The following is a 15,749-nucleotide window of genomic DNA, read 5'->3' on the forward strand; positions in this document are numbered from 1 at the left end:
GCTATGATAACTAAATATGTGTTTCTCAATGTTGAGATGGAGAGCCATGTTGGCATCCTGGTGTCCTGTGAATGCTTTCTCTTACTCCTATATTCTGCTTTTACCTAAATGCTGGTATCATGTAATCATTTTATTTTGAGACAAAAATCTCAGTGATCAATGTAATAAAATAATGGTGAACTCTTGTTCATAAGCCTTTAGATGGTTTTTGAAATGCATGTTCCTAAACTCCACTGACTAGAGATTCTGATTCAGTAAATCTTGGCTGGAGCTCAGAGTCCATATTTTTGCAGGTAACTGAAGTGCTTTTGTGTAGGTATAGATATAGGTGGTCCTTAAATCATATTTGGAGAGATATTGATGTAGAGGCTAACTCTGACTTACCTTGCCCTTGGGAGACAATGTAGCATGGTGGGAAAGAGCCCAGAGCCTGACTTTTGCATTAAAGCCCCACCTCTGCAAGATAGGAAATTTAGGAAACCTTGTGAACTTGGGCAAACTGTTTAATAGCTTTAGTGTCTCAACCTCCTTATCTGTGCAGTGGGGATAATGACGATATCTACCTTATAGGGTTGTAATAAAGATTAAATAAGCCAATGTATTCAAAGAGTCTGGGCACAGAGGAAGTGCCCAATAAATGTTAGTGTTTTATCCTGTGACCCTAATCCAAATTATCAATATTTATTATTTATGCACATATGGGTAACTTCAGTGCTTAGCTATTCAATATCTTGTTCATCTCCCTTAGGAGGTGTTAACTGAACTACAGGCTAGTCTATGCTTTCATATACATATTTCTATGTGTCTTTTCTGTAATTCTGTCACTGCATTTACTGCATCCTCTTGAAGATTTCGCTTTCTCCACCTGACTGTCTCACTGGCCATAGACCCTTACAGGGTCAGGACCTTCTTTTTACTCATATTTGTATCTTGAGCACTGAGTGCCTTGGCTGGACACTGCTGAGCTGAGGATGCCGTTTGGCTAAAAGCTGGAGAATGGTCGGCTCTTGTGCTTGTTCTGGCTGTCTCTTCCCAGAGGCAAAGAGAAGGGAAATATTTTCCATAACAGAACCTGGATGGTATTTAGGGGAGAAGATTTAGTCATTCGTTCATTTCACAAATATTTCCTGAACATTCACCATGTGAACCAAGTCCATTCACTATGACTACACCCCTCTGTCTTTTACCACTGGGCATGCAATATAAAACTCAACGGTACTTTAGTCCCCTGGGATATGTATTACAAAACTTGCATTGAAGTTACAGAATCACAGTTAAGTTCAAAACACCCAGATCAAAACCTCAATGATTGGACATCAATCCTAGTTAAATACTCTGCAGTTTCCCATACTGGTTAGTGTCTAGTGTGACCTGCATCCTGGATCAACTGCTGATAGAGTTTGTCATTAAACATTTTTCAGACGTCTAGCAGTGGAAGGCACTCTGTTCGCATCACTGGCCTCAGTACTATTGATTTTCGAGCTGGTTTTTCCCGAAATCCCACCCTGGACTTCAAAAACACAGTCAGCAGACCAGTGCAAGGTTTGTATGTTCGCATTACTTCAGTTGGCATAGTAGATGTTGAAGTGCAAAATAGTTCTCAGACTGTCTGTGATTTTATAATTTTGTGGTATTCAATAAAATTGGGAAACATAGCATCTTTATTCTAAATATGATCGCACTCTTGACCTAGTAACTGTTTCTCAAAGTGTGGTCCCAAGGCCAGTGATATTGAAATCACTCAGGGAGCTTATCAAAAATTAAGATTCCTGGGGCCCACCCCAGATCTCCTGAATGAGAATCACAGAAGGTAGGGCCCAGGAATATACACTTTAACAAGCACCTCATTGATTCCTATACTTACTAAACTTTGAAAACTGATCACCTAGATCTTGAGACTTTTTCGTTACTAGCATCTTACTTGCCTGTTGTCAAGGTGAAAATGCTGCGTGTGTGTGTGTGTGTGTGTGTGTGTGTGTGTGTGTGTCTGTGTGTGTGTGTATAGTTAAAACATTAAAGATACCATGTAGCATTATATGTTCCAAGGTGAAATTATTGTTGATTTGAAAGGTGCTTATGTTCCAAGGTGAAATTATTGTTGATTTGAAAGGTGCTTCTTCCTCTTGTTTTATTCATGCAAGAAGATTTATAGTTAAAAAGAAGGCTCAATCCTACTGTGACTTTAAATTTCTTTTTTCTGATAGTTCTTTTATTTTTATTGCTGCAGTTACTGGAAGGATACAGAATAGTGAATCTTTAAAAGTATTCATATAACAAATATATAACACAATATTCATAATTCCATTCTTTCTACATATAAACATGATTAAATACCATGAAAATAATTACTTAAGGTTTCCTAAGTTTCTCTGGTCATGAATAAACTGTCTTTTATGTAGAGAAGATTCTATAACTGGGCCACAATTTGTGGCACTGTCTGTAGTACTCATACGTATGTCCTTGTTACCTGTTATTATAATTCAAAACTTATTTGATAGATAACCTCAGGTGCATGTTACTTGCACATGATGACAGATCCTTTCTCTTGTAGGAATACCTACCTATGTGCTGCTGAATACTTCTGGAATTTCCATCCCAGCTAGAGTAGATCGTCTTGAACTTCTGAGTATCTCAGGCAGCTCTCTTAAGACAATTCCTATTAAATATTATCCAGATAGAAAACCTTATGGCATATGGAATATTTCTGACTTTACACCACCAAATGAAGCTTTCTTTCTCAAAGTAACAGGCTATGATAAGGATGATTATCTCTTCCAGAGAGTATCAAGTGTTTCCTTCTCTAGTATCGTCCCAGGTAAGAAATCACTTTATTCAGCACTGGATTATTGATAGTTTAAGGGGTTGATGGGGTCCTATGAGTAAGGAATGGACTCTAGGGAATTCCCTGGCAGTCCAGTGGTTGGGATTCTGGGCTTTCACTGCCGGGGGCCCCTGGTTCGATCCCTGGTCAAGGAACTAAGATCCCTCAAGCTGCACGGTGTGGCCAAAAAAAAGAAAAATAAGAATGGACTCTAAAGTCAAAAATAATATCCTCACATTATTACTGGGTCACCATGTAGAAGAGCATTTACGCTTAGGTAACACAAGTTTTCCTAACCATAAAATATCACATTCAAAGTTTCATGTTAAGTCTCAGTGATTGTAGATCTGAGGATTTTGATTACTTCAATCCGTGTGAGAATTTGAACTGGGAAGTTCTCGTGCTTTTACTCCCCCTGGCATATGTGTTTAATATTTGATTAGTGATCTGATTTGGCTAAATGTTTATATACAATTGTCAGAAACCTTTCTACTTTGTGAACAGTAGTTCCTTGCAAATAACTGGTGATGATTTTGCCTTTTTTGGTTAGTTAATTAGTAAGCTAGTTACTTATATATTTGCTATTATTTCTCAAGGCTGATGCCTGGATTCTGACCAAAACTTTAGAACTGTATGTAACTTGAACCATGGACTGACAAGGATACAGAAGGATTGTTTCTAATATTGTACTTTTGGGTAGAGGGATAACAGTTTATCATTTATACGTAAGGTTATGATTTGGGAAATTCAGGAACCACTCTATAGCTATTGGTTAATAGCTGTAGAAAGGAAATAATAGAACCAACCTTAGTATTTCCTTATATGCAATATTCAAAGTTATTTGTGTTAGCCCCTGAATTGAATGCTTAAAAAGGCTATTGGATTCTTAAAAATCAATTTTTTCGTTCCTTTTTGGAAACAGTTGCCCTATGAATTCAATTCTAGGATATGTGTGTTCTTTTCATAGTTTTACATTTTTGAAATTGAACTATGTTCTACAATTGATGATGTATTGTAACTTATCTGGTAGCTTTGTTTTCTATCTTGGTGGTACAAAAAGTGCTATGCCTTAAGATCAGTGGAGTCTTAGATTCAATGAGTACCTTAGTAAAGGGTCCATGGAGATAATCTAGAAATTAATAACCTTTGAACAAAGAAAGATAAAGTGATTTTTCATGATTTAGATTAACTGGAATGCAGAGAATTTACTGGAATAATTTAAGTATGAAGCTTTTGAATGGATTAACAGGCAGTACCAAATATCATTGTGACCTTCTTGCCCATGTTCTTTTTTTCCCAGATGCTCCCAAAGTTACAATGCCTGAGAAAACCCCGGGATACTACCTGCAGCCGGGCCAAATTCACTGCTCTGTTGAGAGTCTTTTGCCCTTTACCTTGAGCTTTGCCAGAAATGGAGTTACACTTGGAGTAGATCAGTACTTAAAGTGTGTAAATGTTTCCATTAGTAATAATTTATAGCACTAAATATCTAAATACAAGTAGATACTTACTTTAATGTACTTTTTTCATTAGACATTCTTATTTATTTGCTTCATAGTCTTGGAATGTAGCAGTGAGCAAAACAGACACAATTCTGAACCTTTGTGGAGCTTATATTGTAAAGGAGGAAGACAGAAACAGATAATAAATATAATATGATAATATAATAAATGCTAGACTACATTTAAGAGTTGATTCAGGTTTTTATAGAATCTGAATTTTACACAGTTTAAGGGTCCCTGGATAAGACAAAGAACACAAAATTATGAATACAAAGTTAGGTACTGAACTTTGCAACAGTCCTTGCAAATGAACGACCCCGAAACTTAAGCTTTAGTGGCTTGAGCGTAAACATGTCTCTGAATCTGATTTAAAGTGTTATGGCAAAAAGTAGAGCAGGTTAACTGGGGCACGTACTACTGGTTGGTGGAGTACATGTGGTTTTGGCCAAGTTGCAATTTTAAAATTCAGAGTAGGGGCATTTGAGCAAGGACTTGAACATGGTGAGATATCCAGATCACACAGATATCCAGGGAAGAGCATTCACACACCAGGAACAGGCAATGCAAATGCACTAAGGCCAGAGTCCACCAGGCACGTGGGAAAGAAAGATGGGAAGGAAGCCAGTGTAGCTGGAGCCCAGGGAGCCAGGAGGAGAAGGGTAGAAACGAGGTGTGTGCTGGGGGCCAGATGGAGAAGAAGCGTGTGTGGTCACTACCGCAGCCAACAGTCAAGGGAAGTGGGCTAGAGGGCACCAACATCCGTTGTGAAGATGCGTGAATTTTCTAGACAAGTTTAAGGACTCTAATGATAAAAATTAAGTAGGCCTTGAAAACTAGAGGATGATTTCTGGAAAACGTTTTTTTTTTTAACTATGAAACTACATTTGGGGGAAAAACTAAGAATTATTTTACAAAGCTTTTACACTGGTAGTTCAATATTCACATAAATAACTTGTGTAACATGTTAAATATTTGACAGTCTTAGCTTATACAGTCTCCTTATGGGGTCATTTTAAGCAGAAGCTATGGCAAGAATGTTCATTATAACTTGAGAAAATTTTCCTTTGTTTAAAGACTGGACCGTATTATTTCCTGCTACTTGCTTAACATACATCTTGACGATTTCCTTAGCTGCATATTTAATAATCAGCAACATAACTGACCAAGATATCAAATGATGAAGTTACATAGCTGAATGATGAAATCAAACAATTCTGCTTCGTGTTTAAATAGTAACATTTTTCAAAGACACTTGAGATTCTTTCTAAGCATTAATTTATTAATTCCATACAATTCCTCTGAGGTAAACCACAAGGATTCTTTCTTTCATTTTTCCAGCTCTGTGGCCCAGAGATGTGACATGCCTTGCTAACATTTGTTAAGTTCTTTGGATGTAAGAGGCTAAAGACAAAATTGGGCATGGGTGATGATGGTTTGATACTCTAATCCCAATTCACTTGCACATCTCTGCCCTAGATTTCCTAATAACTCCAGCTGCATGACTGGATCTTTGTTATGTGAGTCGCTGTGGTCTCTAGGGGATGTAGGAGAGAATTAGTTTCCGTCAGTAACAAGACACATTTCTATCTGACATGTTCCTTCCCCTGTTCCAAAGGTCATCCCTTCAAAACTTTTTATCGTGGCCATATAATCTTAATGCTAACTGATAAGGGTACATGAAAAAGAGAACTGTTTTCATGTAATATTTCATAAATAAGAGAGGAACAAGTATAACTATAAAGAATGTTCTCTAAGCACTCCATACAGTCATTTTGTGCCTTTGAATAAATTACTTGTCCTTCTTCCTCGACTTTCTTGTTTTTAAATAAAGGGCCTTAAGACTAGAAGAATTGTCATTTTCTATTCTAAAATTTCTGCATGTCTGAGTTTTTGATGAATCCTAAAATATGCTTGGCTCTGAAGTAGGCACTGCAGAAGACATGAAAGATGTGTGTATTTCAAACTCCTGCCTTCCTGGAACTTAACAGTACCTCCTAGACAATGGCATTTGTAAATTTGGGCTTAGCCTACTGCTGTTAAGCATTCAAGATACATCTTAGGTGATCAATGCAGCATAGAATAAGTCATACTCCGTTTTCTTCTGAACGTGACAGTAAGGACCACTGACACCTAATGCAGACGCAAGTGAAAGGAAACAGTATTAAGTGAATATTCTCAGTTGCTGAAATACATGGAAGGATTACCTTGCTAATTTTCTCACTTTCCTAATGACAGGAACCTGTGTCTTGACTTTCTCTTACAAACTCTAGGTTAGTGGTAAATGTACATTAAGAGTTCAGTGAATTCTTCATAGTGGTTTGGTGGTGGGTGTGGTTCATTCGGATGGGGAGAGATCTGGAGTTATTACTGTGAGGTAGCATATCTTGTACCACTTTCAGCTTCAGTGGAAGGTGTCTTGACTGCAGTGGGCTTTTCATCTCATCTGTATCTTGAATGTTTAAAAAGTTTATAAATAGCTATGGATGATTATAAGAAAAAATTATGAAAATATTTATGACATTGCAATTATATTTTAAAACAATATAATGCTTGTTTTATAGATTATTGGAATGTTTTAAACAAGGATTAAATAGCTATTACTAAGACATTTCCAAAAAATGAGAAACAATTTGAAGAGTGTTAGAGGACAAAGTATAAATATTTATTAAATGAATGAATATGTAATATAGCAAAGGGATTTATTTTACCTAAATGACAACTTTGACTATAAAACTGATAATCTTTTTCTTTACTCATTATATACATAGATTGAACCAGTTATGGTATATAACCTTATGTAGAGCTTATATATAAGAAAGTTAAAGAGAATTTATCTTTTGGGAACCAAAAAGTCTGTTTTCTGCCTTCACACTTGTAAATTACTGGTTGAGTTGCTTTGGCTAGAACCTCACTGAACATGACCAAAACCTGGAAATGAGAGGGGAAGGAGAGAGGATATAAAGAGTGTTTCTGTGCCAGTTTTGTATCTTATGTTTTGACATAGCCAGAGAATGTCTCCTAAAGAAATTTCCAGTGACCCTAACTGGACACAGACACAGGCTATAGTTCTCAACAGCAAAGTTACAGGCCTGTTCAAAAAAGAAAAAAAGAAAGACATATGAATGTGAAAATGTGGAAAAAAAAAAAGTTGTAAAATGATCATTAGTTTGAATTAAAAGAGTTTTGAGGGAAGATTAAAGATGTCTCCCTGATATTTTCTCAGTAAAAAAGTTCCACTCTTCTATCCTCTGCCTCTTTCAAGTTTCTCTCACATTTGGAAGTGAATTCTTTTTTTTTTTTTTTTTTTAACATCTTTATTGGAGTATAATTGCTTTACAGTGGTGTGTTAGTTTCTGCTTTATAACAAAGTGAATCAGTTATACATATACATATGTTCCCATATCTCTTCCCTCTTGCGTCTCCCTCCCTCCCACCCTCCCTATCCCACCCCTCTAGGTGGTCACAAAGCACTGAGCTGATCTCCCTGTGTGGAAGTGAATTCTTTTGTTAGAGCCTATGAAGATCAATAGAAAAAAAAAAACAACAGAACTTACTGTCTTTGTTATGTTTTTTGCTCAGAGTAGCAAAGCTTAACTTTCTAATTAAAATACAAAAGGTGTATAATTTTAAGCTGTAAAGAACTCTGCATAATTTTATCGATAAAATTATGATAATAAAAGAACTCTGTATAATTTTAAGCTATAAAGAACTTTTTTTAAGCTGTTCTTTTGAATGCATAAAACAAATAGTGGAATCACTGTTTTCAATTTGGTCTTGTTTTTGTAGTAACTAAACATGCTTCTATTTTCTTACCCCAGAGAATCGGCCCGTGTGACCTGGGATATTGAACAGGTCACTTTGTCTGATGAAGGCTCCTATGAGTGCATTGCTGTCAGCAGTGTAGGGACTGGACGGGCACAGACGTTCTTTGACGTGTCAGGTAATTATCCCTAATTGCTTTGCAGTTGCCTAAGTATTAATGCAGCTATGGAAATGGGATGTTTGTTAATCCAGGCTTCATTGCATATTAGCTGTGTGACCTGCCTTGGGCCAATTACTTAAGAACTGAGTGCCTTGGATCCCCTAACTATAAAATGATGACAATAAGAGTAACAGTCTCTATCTCATGGAGAAACTGTGAGGATTAAATGAGATAGTGTATGTTAAGCACTTAGAAGAGAGTCTGGCACATAGAAACACCTAATAGACATTAGCTGTTTTTATTGTTGTTGTTGTTATTATCATTATTATTATTATAGGGGCTTAATAAATATTTTTTAATCTCCATATAGTATTTTCCTTTGAAAAAATAAAATATAAGAAAAGGGAGAGATCCATTATGATTATAGCAATGTTCAACTTTCCCCTTCCCTCTCCCATATTTATAATGAGTGGAGTGCTTTTGTGAATGGATTCTGACATCTAAGTTGAGGACAATAAGGAAAGTATCACATTCAAAAAACATAGGACCTCAGTGGCTACAATATTGATATTAAGAAAGGCAGAAATCATGCTAATTAATTTACATTTAAATAGTATGTTTCCTATGAATAAATGGGCAAGGCTCAGATTATTTTATAAGGTAGAATATATTTTAGTGAAAAAAATTCATTTTTTCCTCTAATCTCCCAGATTAGAAACCAAAAAGACTACCATTATCAATTAGAAACCAAACAGACTACCATATATCATCATTGATCAGGACTTAAGCCACTTACTCAGCATATATCTAGAATTTATTGAAAACTTTGTTTTGACTCAGTTATTTTCTACCTGCCTCGTAGCCTAGGGTTGCTGTGTGTTTAATAGTAAGCCTCTTCTGACCTAAATGTGCCTGTTGAGTTTATAACAATGTCTGAATTGTCAAATTAGTATTGATGTGCATTTTCTTTGGAAAATTTAAGACAAAAGTAGCTTTATAACTGTAGGGCTGTTTAGAAGCCTAGGATTTATGTTTGTTATCATTAAGTCCAAGCTGAACTTTAAAACAGAGGCGTGCAAGCCTGTTCTTCTTGCAGTAAATTATTCATTTTCTCTTATTCTTAGAAAAATTAAGTTCGTCTTCTGAAACAACTTAGCAAGTTGACATGCATCGTAAACTATTCATTTTTTCATCTCCAGTAATTATGAAAAGCATTGGAATCGTGTCAACATTCCTCAGCTTCTGGAGAAACAAACACTTGAGCACTTGAGGGGTTTTTTCCCAGCAATATTAATTAAGGGAAGGACAACAGGGAAAGAGGTTTGAGTGAGTTGATTCAGACATCTTGCATAAATAACTGGAAAGTGCCAGAAAGAACTCATGAACTGATTGCAAAGAATTTGGCCCTGTGGTGTCAGTAACTTCCAAATATACACTCTACACGTGCCCTTCTAGTATTAATCTGTGCCGGCCAAGCCATGGTATCGCTAGGAAGTTGTACTGTACCAAAGCCACTTTTCAGGAATTGTGTCCCACTGGTTAATTATGAAAGAAAGGCAGAAGCGTGGATTGTATGGCAATGACTGTAACAGCAGAAGTAGCAAGCAAGTGCACCTTTGGACTTGAAAGAGGGGACATTTCTTTCTGGGCTAACTTTTGTTTAATCTTCCAGCCTCAAACCTCCACCCAGGTCCTGGCTCAGCCACCCTACTGTCACTACTAACCAGCACACCAGAATCAGATGTGAATTCACAGGATAATTAGATCTTATATTTTGGACAGGAGTGTTGGGAAAACACGGCATGATGGAACGGTGTTGTTTTTGTATCACTGTGGATGGACATTTATAAAGTCAAATAGCACCCAAGAACTGTTTCAAGAAAAGTTAAAGCTCCCAGCAATATGTTACTTCATTTTTTTTTTCCAGCATTTCCTTCTAGCCAACATTTTTAAGGATTTTTGGTTCATTGGAGATATTGGTTATTGATATATTGGTTTTAAATGCAAAATGGGTGTAAAAAGAATTATACCTCTTTTATTGCATATAAACATATAGAAACCAATGAACAGAACTGCAGAAGCAGGAAAAAATTCTTTACAAATGATATTTTGTACTTTATATTAATTTTCTCTACTGAATTTATTTTTTTTGCATAATGTCCCCCACCCCCAATGCACACATACACACAATACCAAAATTTTGGCTTTAAGTAAAATTGAAAAGAGAAAACTTGTCAAGGGCATGTCAGTGGCAGGCAATCTTAAATTTTAATTTCAGGATACTCTTTTAGAGCAGGATAAGACTTGGAAATAATATTATACCACCTCATCATGTTGCAGCTAAAGAAACTGAAGCCCAGAGCAGGCAGGTGCCCCATTTCTGATCAGATGGATAGGTAGTGAGAAGTAGATTCTTGGCCTCCTGACTCTCAGTCCAGCGATCTTTACCTAATGTCACAAGGCCTATGCTTATCATTCTTTCTCAGTTTTGAGGTTTCATCTCTGGTCCCCTGATCCTAGCCTCAGCCATTCTTTCACTTAGGAATGACTCCCCCTCATCCTCCCAGGACCAGGCTGTTTCCAGTAATTTGTTATCTTGGCCTCTTTTGCAAACTGCTGTAATTCTCCTTCGTCATCTCCTCCATCACCACCAAATTTATTGATGTGTGCATAAATATTTCAGTGCATATACTATTTATTATCTGTACATATTTATGCAGTGATGGTATTGTATGTCATATTTAAAATCTCCTCTCCTCCTGGATATTAGCAGAAAGTTGGCATTTTACTTATTTGAATTTATATTTGAAGAGGAAATAGACTCTGAGGCAGATTTTGCACGCAAGAGGGTTATTGCTGAGTTTTCTAGAGAAGAGCACCTGTAAGGGAGTGGAAGAAGTTAAACTGTGATGTAATCACAACAGGACCCTCAGCTGATCCTACAGGGAGTTCTGGAGCTGGGGTAACCCTGAATTGAGGCAAGAGAGCTGCGTCTTTTTCCTTCATTAAGTGGTCCCTGGAAGTGGGCTGCGCTGGAAAGGGGGCCTAACCCGAGCATGTTAGCTCCCTTGGCCATGAGCTCAGTAGACAACAAGCAGAGCAGCTAGGGATATGAGTGCCTAGGTCCTTGAGAAGGAACTAGGTGTGCACCCAGCATCCCCTGTATGCCCATAATTTGGGATTTTACATTTTCTAAAAATCCCTAGTCTAGTTGAAGAAGTTTGTTTAAAAAGAACAAAAAAAGAAAACCACACAAAGTGTTTTGTGGTCTTCAAAAAGATTTTGATAGGGTGTCAACACGTGTTCACAAATACTCGCCTCCGGGTCTTTGATGGTCCATACCATCTTGTATGTTAGCATCACAGAGCCTTAGTGCTAGAAAGGGTCTTTCAGATTACCTAATTTAATCATCTCATTTTTCAAATAGGGAAACAAACATTGTGAATAAATTGGCTTATCTAAGGTCATGCAGCTAGTTAGGGATAAAGCTAGGCAGCCTATGTTTGCCAGACTCAGCAAATAAAAACATAAGATGCCCAGTTAAATGTGTCTCAAATATTTCATGAGTCATACTTACACTAAAATGTTATTTGATGTTTATCTAAAATTCAAATTTAGCAAAACATCCTGTATTTTATCTGTCAAACCTAACCAGACTTCAGTCAGAACTTCCTAACTTTCTCATGTACTCTTTCCAATTGATTCATTAGCTATTTTCATAAGAGATTTTAAAAACATGGCAGAATTGTAAAAATTAAGGATTTTTTAAATGATTTAGAATAACATATACTCCTCTAAAAATGTTTGGAAAACAAAGATAAATATAAAGGAAAATATGAAAAATATACACATTTTTCTCTCTCAGAGATAACCACTATGGTTTTGGCATATTACTTCCAGGTTTTATTTCAGGCTTATGTTATTCATCTGCACGTATATATAGTTTTGAATAACGAAGTATAAAATTGGATCTTGAATATCTGATACTCTTTCACATTTAAACTGAAACAGACACATGGGTTTCCAGCTAGTTTTTATTGCTATATTATTGCTCAATAATGGCTTGCTATGGCAGGTTATTTTAAAGCATTTGGGCAGAGTGAGCTTTACAGGGGCATTTAGATTTACAGTATTCTCAAACCTAACGAGAGCAATATGTGATTTTCTCTAGAAATGTAGTTAAATATTTAATTAGTAAGTGCCTTTTGACCACATCTGAAATGCGCATGCATTACTCAATGCCTTTTGTGTACATGGTCCTATGTGTATAATTTTTTTAAAAGTCTATGCCTTACTGTTAACTTGACTTGCTTAAATCAAACATTCCTCATCTTCACTGGGAGAAATTCATCTTACTCTACTGTTGTACTGTGTCTGAATAAGATTATAATCCCCTTAAAGCTGATACCATTGTATCTTTTCCATATCTACCATACTTCATGCGCTATTTTCTTTGAAACACTAAATAAATGGTTTTAAATTTTAAAAATCCATAAATGCTACTTTCTTCAAAATTCAAATCAAAATTTGACTCATTCTGCAATCCTGAATCAGTCAAGTCATATCATTTTGCCATGCCTCTTTGATCCTCATATCTATAATTTATGGATTTGGACTTGAGTGTACTTTGGTATGTAAACATGCACTCCTATTGAAAGCATTTTTCAACTAGATGATAATTTTCTTGGGGTGACAGACATATGTATTAATGAATACGTTCCGTTGTACTGCATCTTTCCTACTAGATATTCGACACATGCTCATTAAATTTTTAAACCACCTCTATGAGTGAGCAAAATGACTTCTGGATCTTTCAATTTGAATCTTTTCATTTCACACAGAACCCCCGCCAGTCATCCAAGTGCCTAATAATGTTACAGTCACTCCTGGAGAAAGAACACTTTTGACCTGTCTCGTCATCAGTGCAGTGGATTACAATCTAACCTGGCAGAGGAATGACAGAGATGTCAGGCTGGCAGATCCAGCAGGAATGAGGATCTTGGCCAACCTTTCCCTGGAGCTGAGGAGTGTGAAATTCAGCGATGCCGGAGAATATCACTGTGTGGTTTCCAATGAAGGAGGATCATCGTCTGCGTCGGTTTTCCTCACAGTGCAAGGTACTGTGCTTATGGTTACTTCTGAATCATGGCGTCTTTCTGCCTTCCTTCTTCGATCTCTATTCCCTTAAGTTGTCTGTCTGAGGGTATCTACGCAAACAATTACAGTTTTGAAAGATAGAATGCTTGTGGACCTTGAGGGTCTGAAGCTGACTAAACTGGAAACTAAAACATCACTAACAAATAGGTGACTTTAAAACAAACACAGCTAATCCTAGTAGTTGAAGACCTTTATTTTAAGCAAATAGAAATAGAAATTGTCTCTGGATGATTTAATGGTTTTAAATTCTCTCATTTATCCTGTGAACTTTAAAAAAAAACTAATTGCTAATAATTGATAAAAAACGTTGTTTTCCCGATTTGAGTGCATTATTTGCATATTTAATTTACTTTTACGGTTTAATTAAGTTTTAAGATGTTTCTCATCTAGGTGAAATTTTATTGAAACTTTAGCAGAGCTGTTTTTACCTTATTTATGTTAGACACACACACACACACACGCACACACACACACACAGGGTACTTACTGAAAGTAAGCTAATGGTAAGCCAAACTTGAGTTGTCTATATAGACTAAATGATAGCTTCAGATAGCTGAAAACAAGTGCATTAACAATGTGGTCTAATCACTACCATCAAATGAAGATCAGAAACTATTCCTAAGTATCTCTTTCAGTAGAATCATAATTGGCTTCTAAATGTCTCTAGAGTCTTAATGTAATGAACAACTTACTCTTGGCAGTTTTACACAGTTTAGCTGAAAGGTTCGGTTGCTGCCTTAGCAGAATATTTCATTTCAAATCCTTGATGTGGGAGACTGATTGCATCGGAATCGGGTCTGGCTCCTTGGTTGTGGTACTAGCAACAACTTTATAACATGCCTCAAGTAACACTGTCAGATGTTTTTTTAACATGGTTATCTAAGAGAGTGACCACTGAGTTTTGGAGGCTAGCTCTTGGAATGTTGTTAATGGCAAAAAAGTGAAACTGCCATGAGACTTAATAAAATGGTTGACATCTGATTCTGGTTTTCTCGCTGGTAGTTGAGATATATTCTGCAATCCGACTGTATGGCTGTGTGTCTTTTGTTAGTTGATCTGCTGAAACCTCTGGGGGAACATTACTTTGGTAAATGATTCATTGCATTTCTACGTGGTCAACTACCTAGATCATTTGAGTCAATACAAGTAGTAACTTGAGTTACTAGAGTTTTGGAAGTATTTTTACCAAACTGATTGTTTCAGATAGGATAAGTGCTCATGGATTTCTGAAATGTGACCTTGGTTCTTTCCCTGGAGTCCCTTAGAATGGGATTGTAAAATAAAATCAGAGCCTTCCTTGTTTCCCCAGATTAATTTTTAATCCTTTAGTATTGTTTAGTCAATTTGAGCAGTGATTCTCAAACTTTCATGAATAAAGAATTATCCAAGGAACTTTTGAAAAAGCAGAAATTCTAACCCCACACCCAGAGATTCTAATTTCACAGGCCTGGTATAGGGCCTGGGGATCTGCATTTATAACAGACCTCTCAGGTGGTTTCAGGGACAGCATTTTCCAAAACAGCATTTGAATCTATTCCAAAGTATGAATCCTATGATATAGAAATGCATACTTTTAAAGGAAACCCTAAACTCTCTTCTTTCTGGTAAAATAGACTCATTATTATCTAATGATTTAAGTTCTGAGGTAAGATGTTACATAATGTGCAAAATATAAATACAAAAAACACATGTCATTACATGATTACTGGCTAGGCTGTATAATCTCTAGTGGTGTAAATCTGTTTAGAGGCATTATTTTATAGCCTGTCTAGTTGGTCTTGAGTTTGAGGGAACAATTTTGATGAAAAATTTGTTTTAAAAATCTAACAAAATATGTTCTAGAATTGATGGCACTGTTTAATAAAAAATAAGAGACTCTAGTTAACTGTAGCCATCTGATTATCTTATGGTTGAATACATTATTGAAAAGCAGTGGATATTTGATGAAATAAACTGCTGTACCTAGGATTATAATTCATGCGAATATGTTTGCCAACTATTGACATTGAATCATAAATTGTAAATTAATTTCATTTTTATGCAGTTAAATGTTTTAAAAAACAAAAATAAAAAATAGTTCAAGAAAGCTTAAAAGATATAATAGTTACTTGGATTGAATACACACTTTAGGAATATTTTTCTTGCTTACAGGGGAATCAGTAGCTTAATTTATAACCTCATTTATGTTACTCTGCCTCCACAGATCTGTTTGGAAACTGTTTCTATCTGGAATACTTTTTAAAAAATATTTATTTATTTTATTTATTTATTTTTGGCTGCGTTGGGTCTTCGTTGCTGTGTGCTGGCTTTCTCTAGTTGCGGCGAGCGGGGGCTGCTCTTCGTTGCA

General features: G+C 36.2%; 1 protein-coding gene across 6 annotated transcripts in view; it reads left to right on the forward strand.

Annotated features, from left to right (window-relative positions):
- HMCN1 (hemicentin 1) overlaps nucleotides 1-15,749 on the forward strand; it is a 530,431-nt gene that overhangs the window by 205,129 nt on the left and 309,553 nt on the right. For 5 of the 6 annotated variants that reach the window (XR_009008571.1, XM_007166971.2, XM_057547914.1 and 2 more), the window contains exons 7-11: nucleotides 1,422-1,542; nucleotides 2,552-2,815; nucleotides 4,122-4,266; nucleotides 8,142-8,263; nucleotides 13,087-13,362. Coding sequence is in view for 4 of the 6 variants with exons in the window: in XM_007166971.2 (XP_007167033.2) it covers nucleotides 1,422-1,542; nucleotides 2,552-2,815; nucleotides 4,122-4,266; nucleotides 8,142-8,263; nucleotides 13,087-13,362 (928 nt within the window). In the remaining 2 variants the exon portion in view is untranslated. Of the gene's footprint in view, nucleotides 1-1,421; nucleotides 1,543-2,551; nucleotides 2,816-4,121; nucleotides 4,267-8,141; nucleotides 8,264-13,086; nucleotides 13,363-15,749 lie in introns of those variants that run through there. The other variant, XM_057547919.1, reaches the window with a different exon arrangement.

Source organism: Balaenoptera acutorostrata, chromosome 1 (assembly GCF_949987535.1).
Source record: "Balaenoptera acutorostrata chromosome 1, mBalAcu1.1, whole genome shotgun sequence".
Taxonomy (NCBI): Eukaryota; Metazoa; Chordata; class Mammalia; order Artiodactyla; family Balaenopteridae; genus Balaenoptera; species Balaenoptera acutorostrata.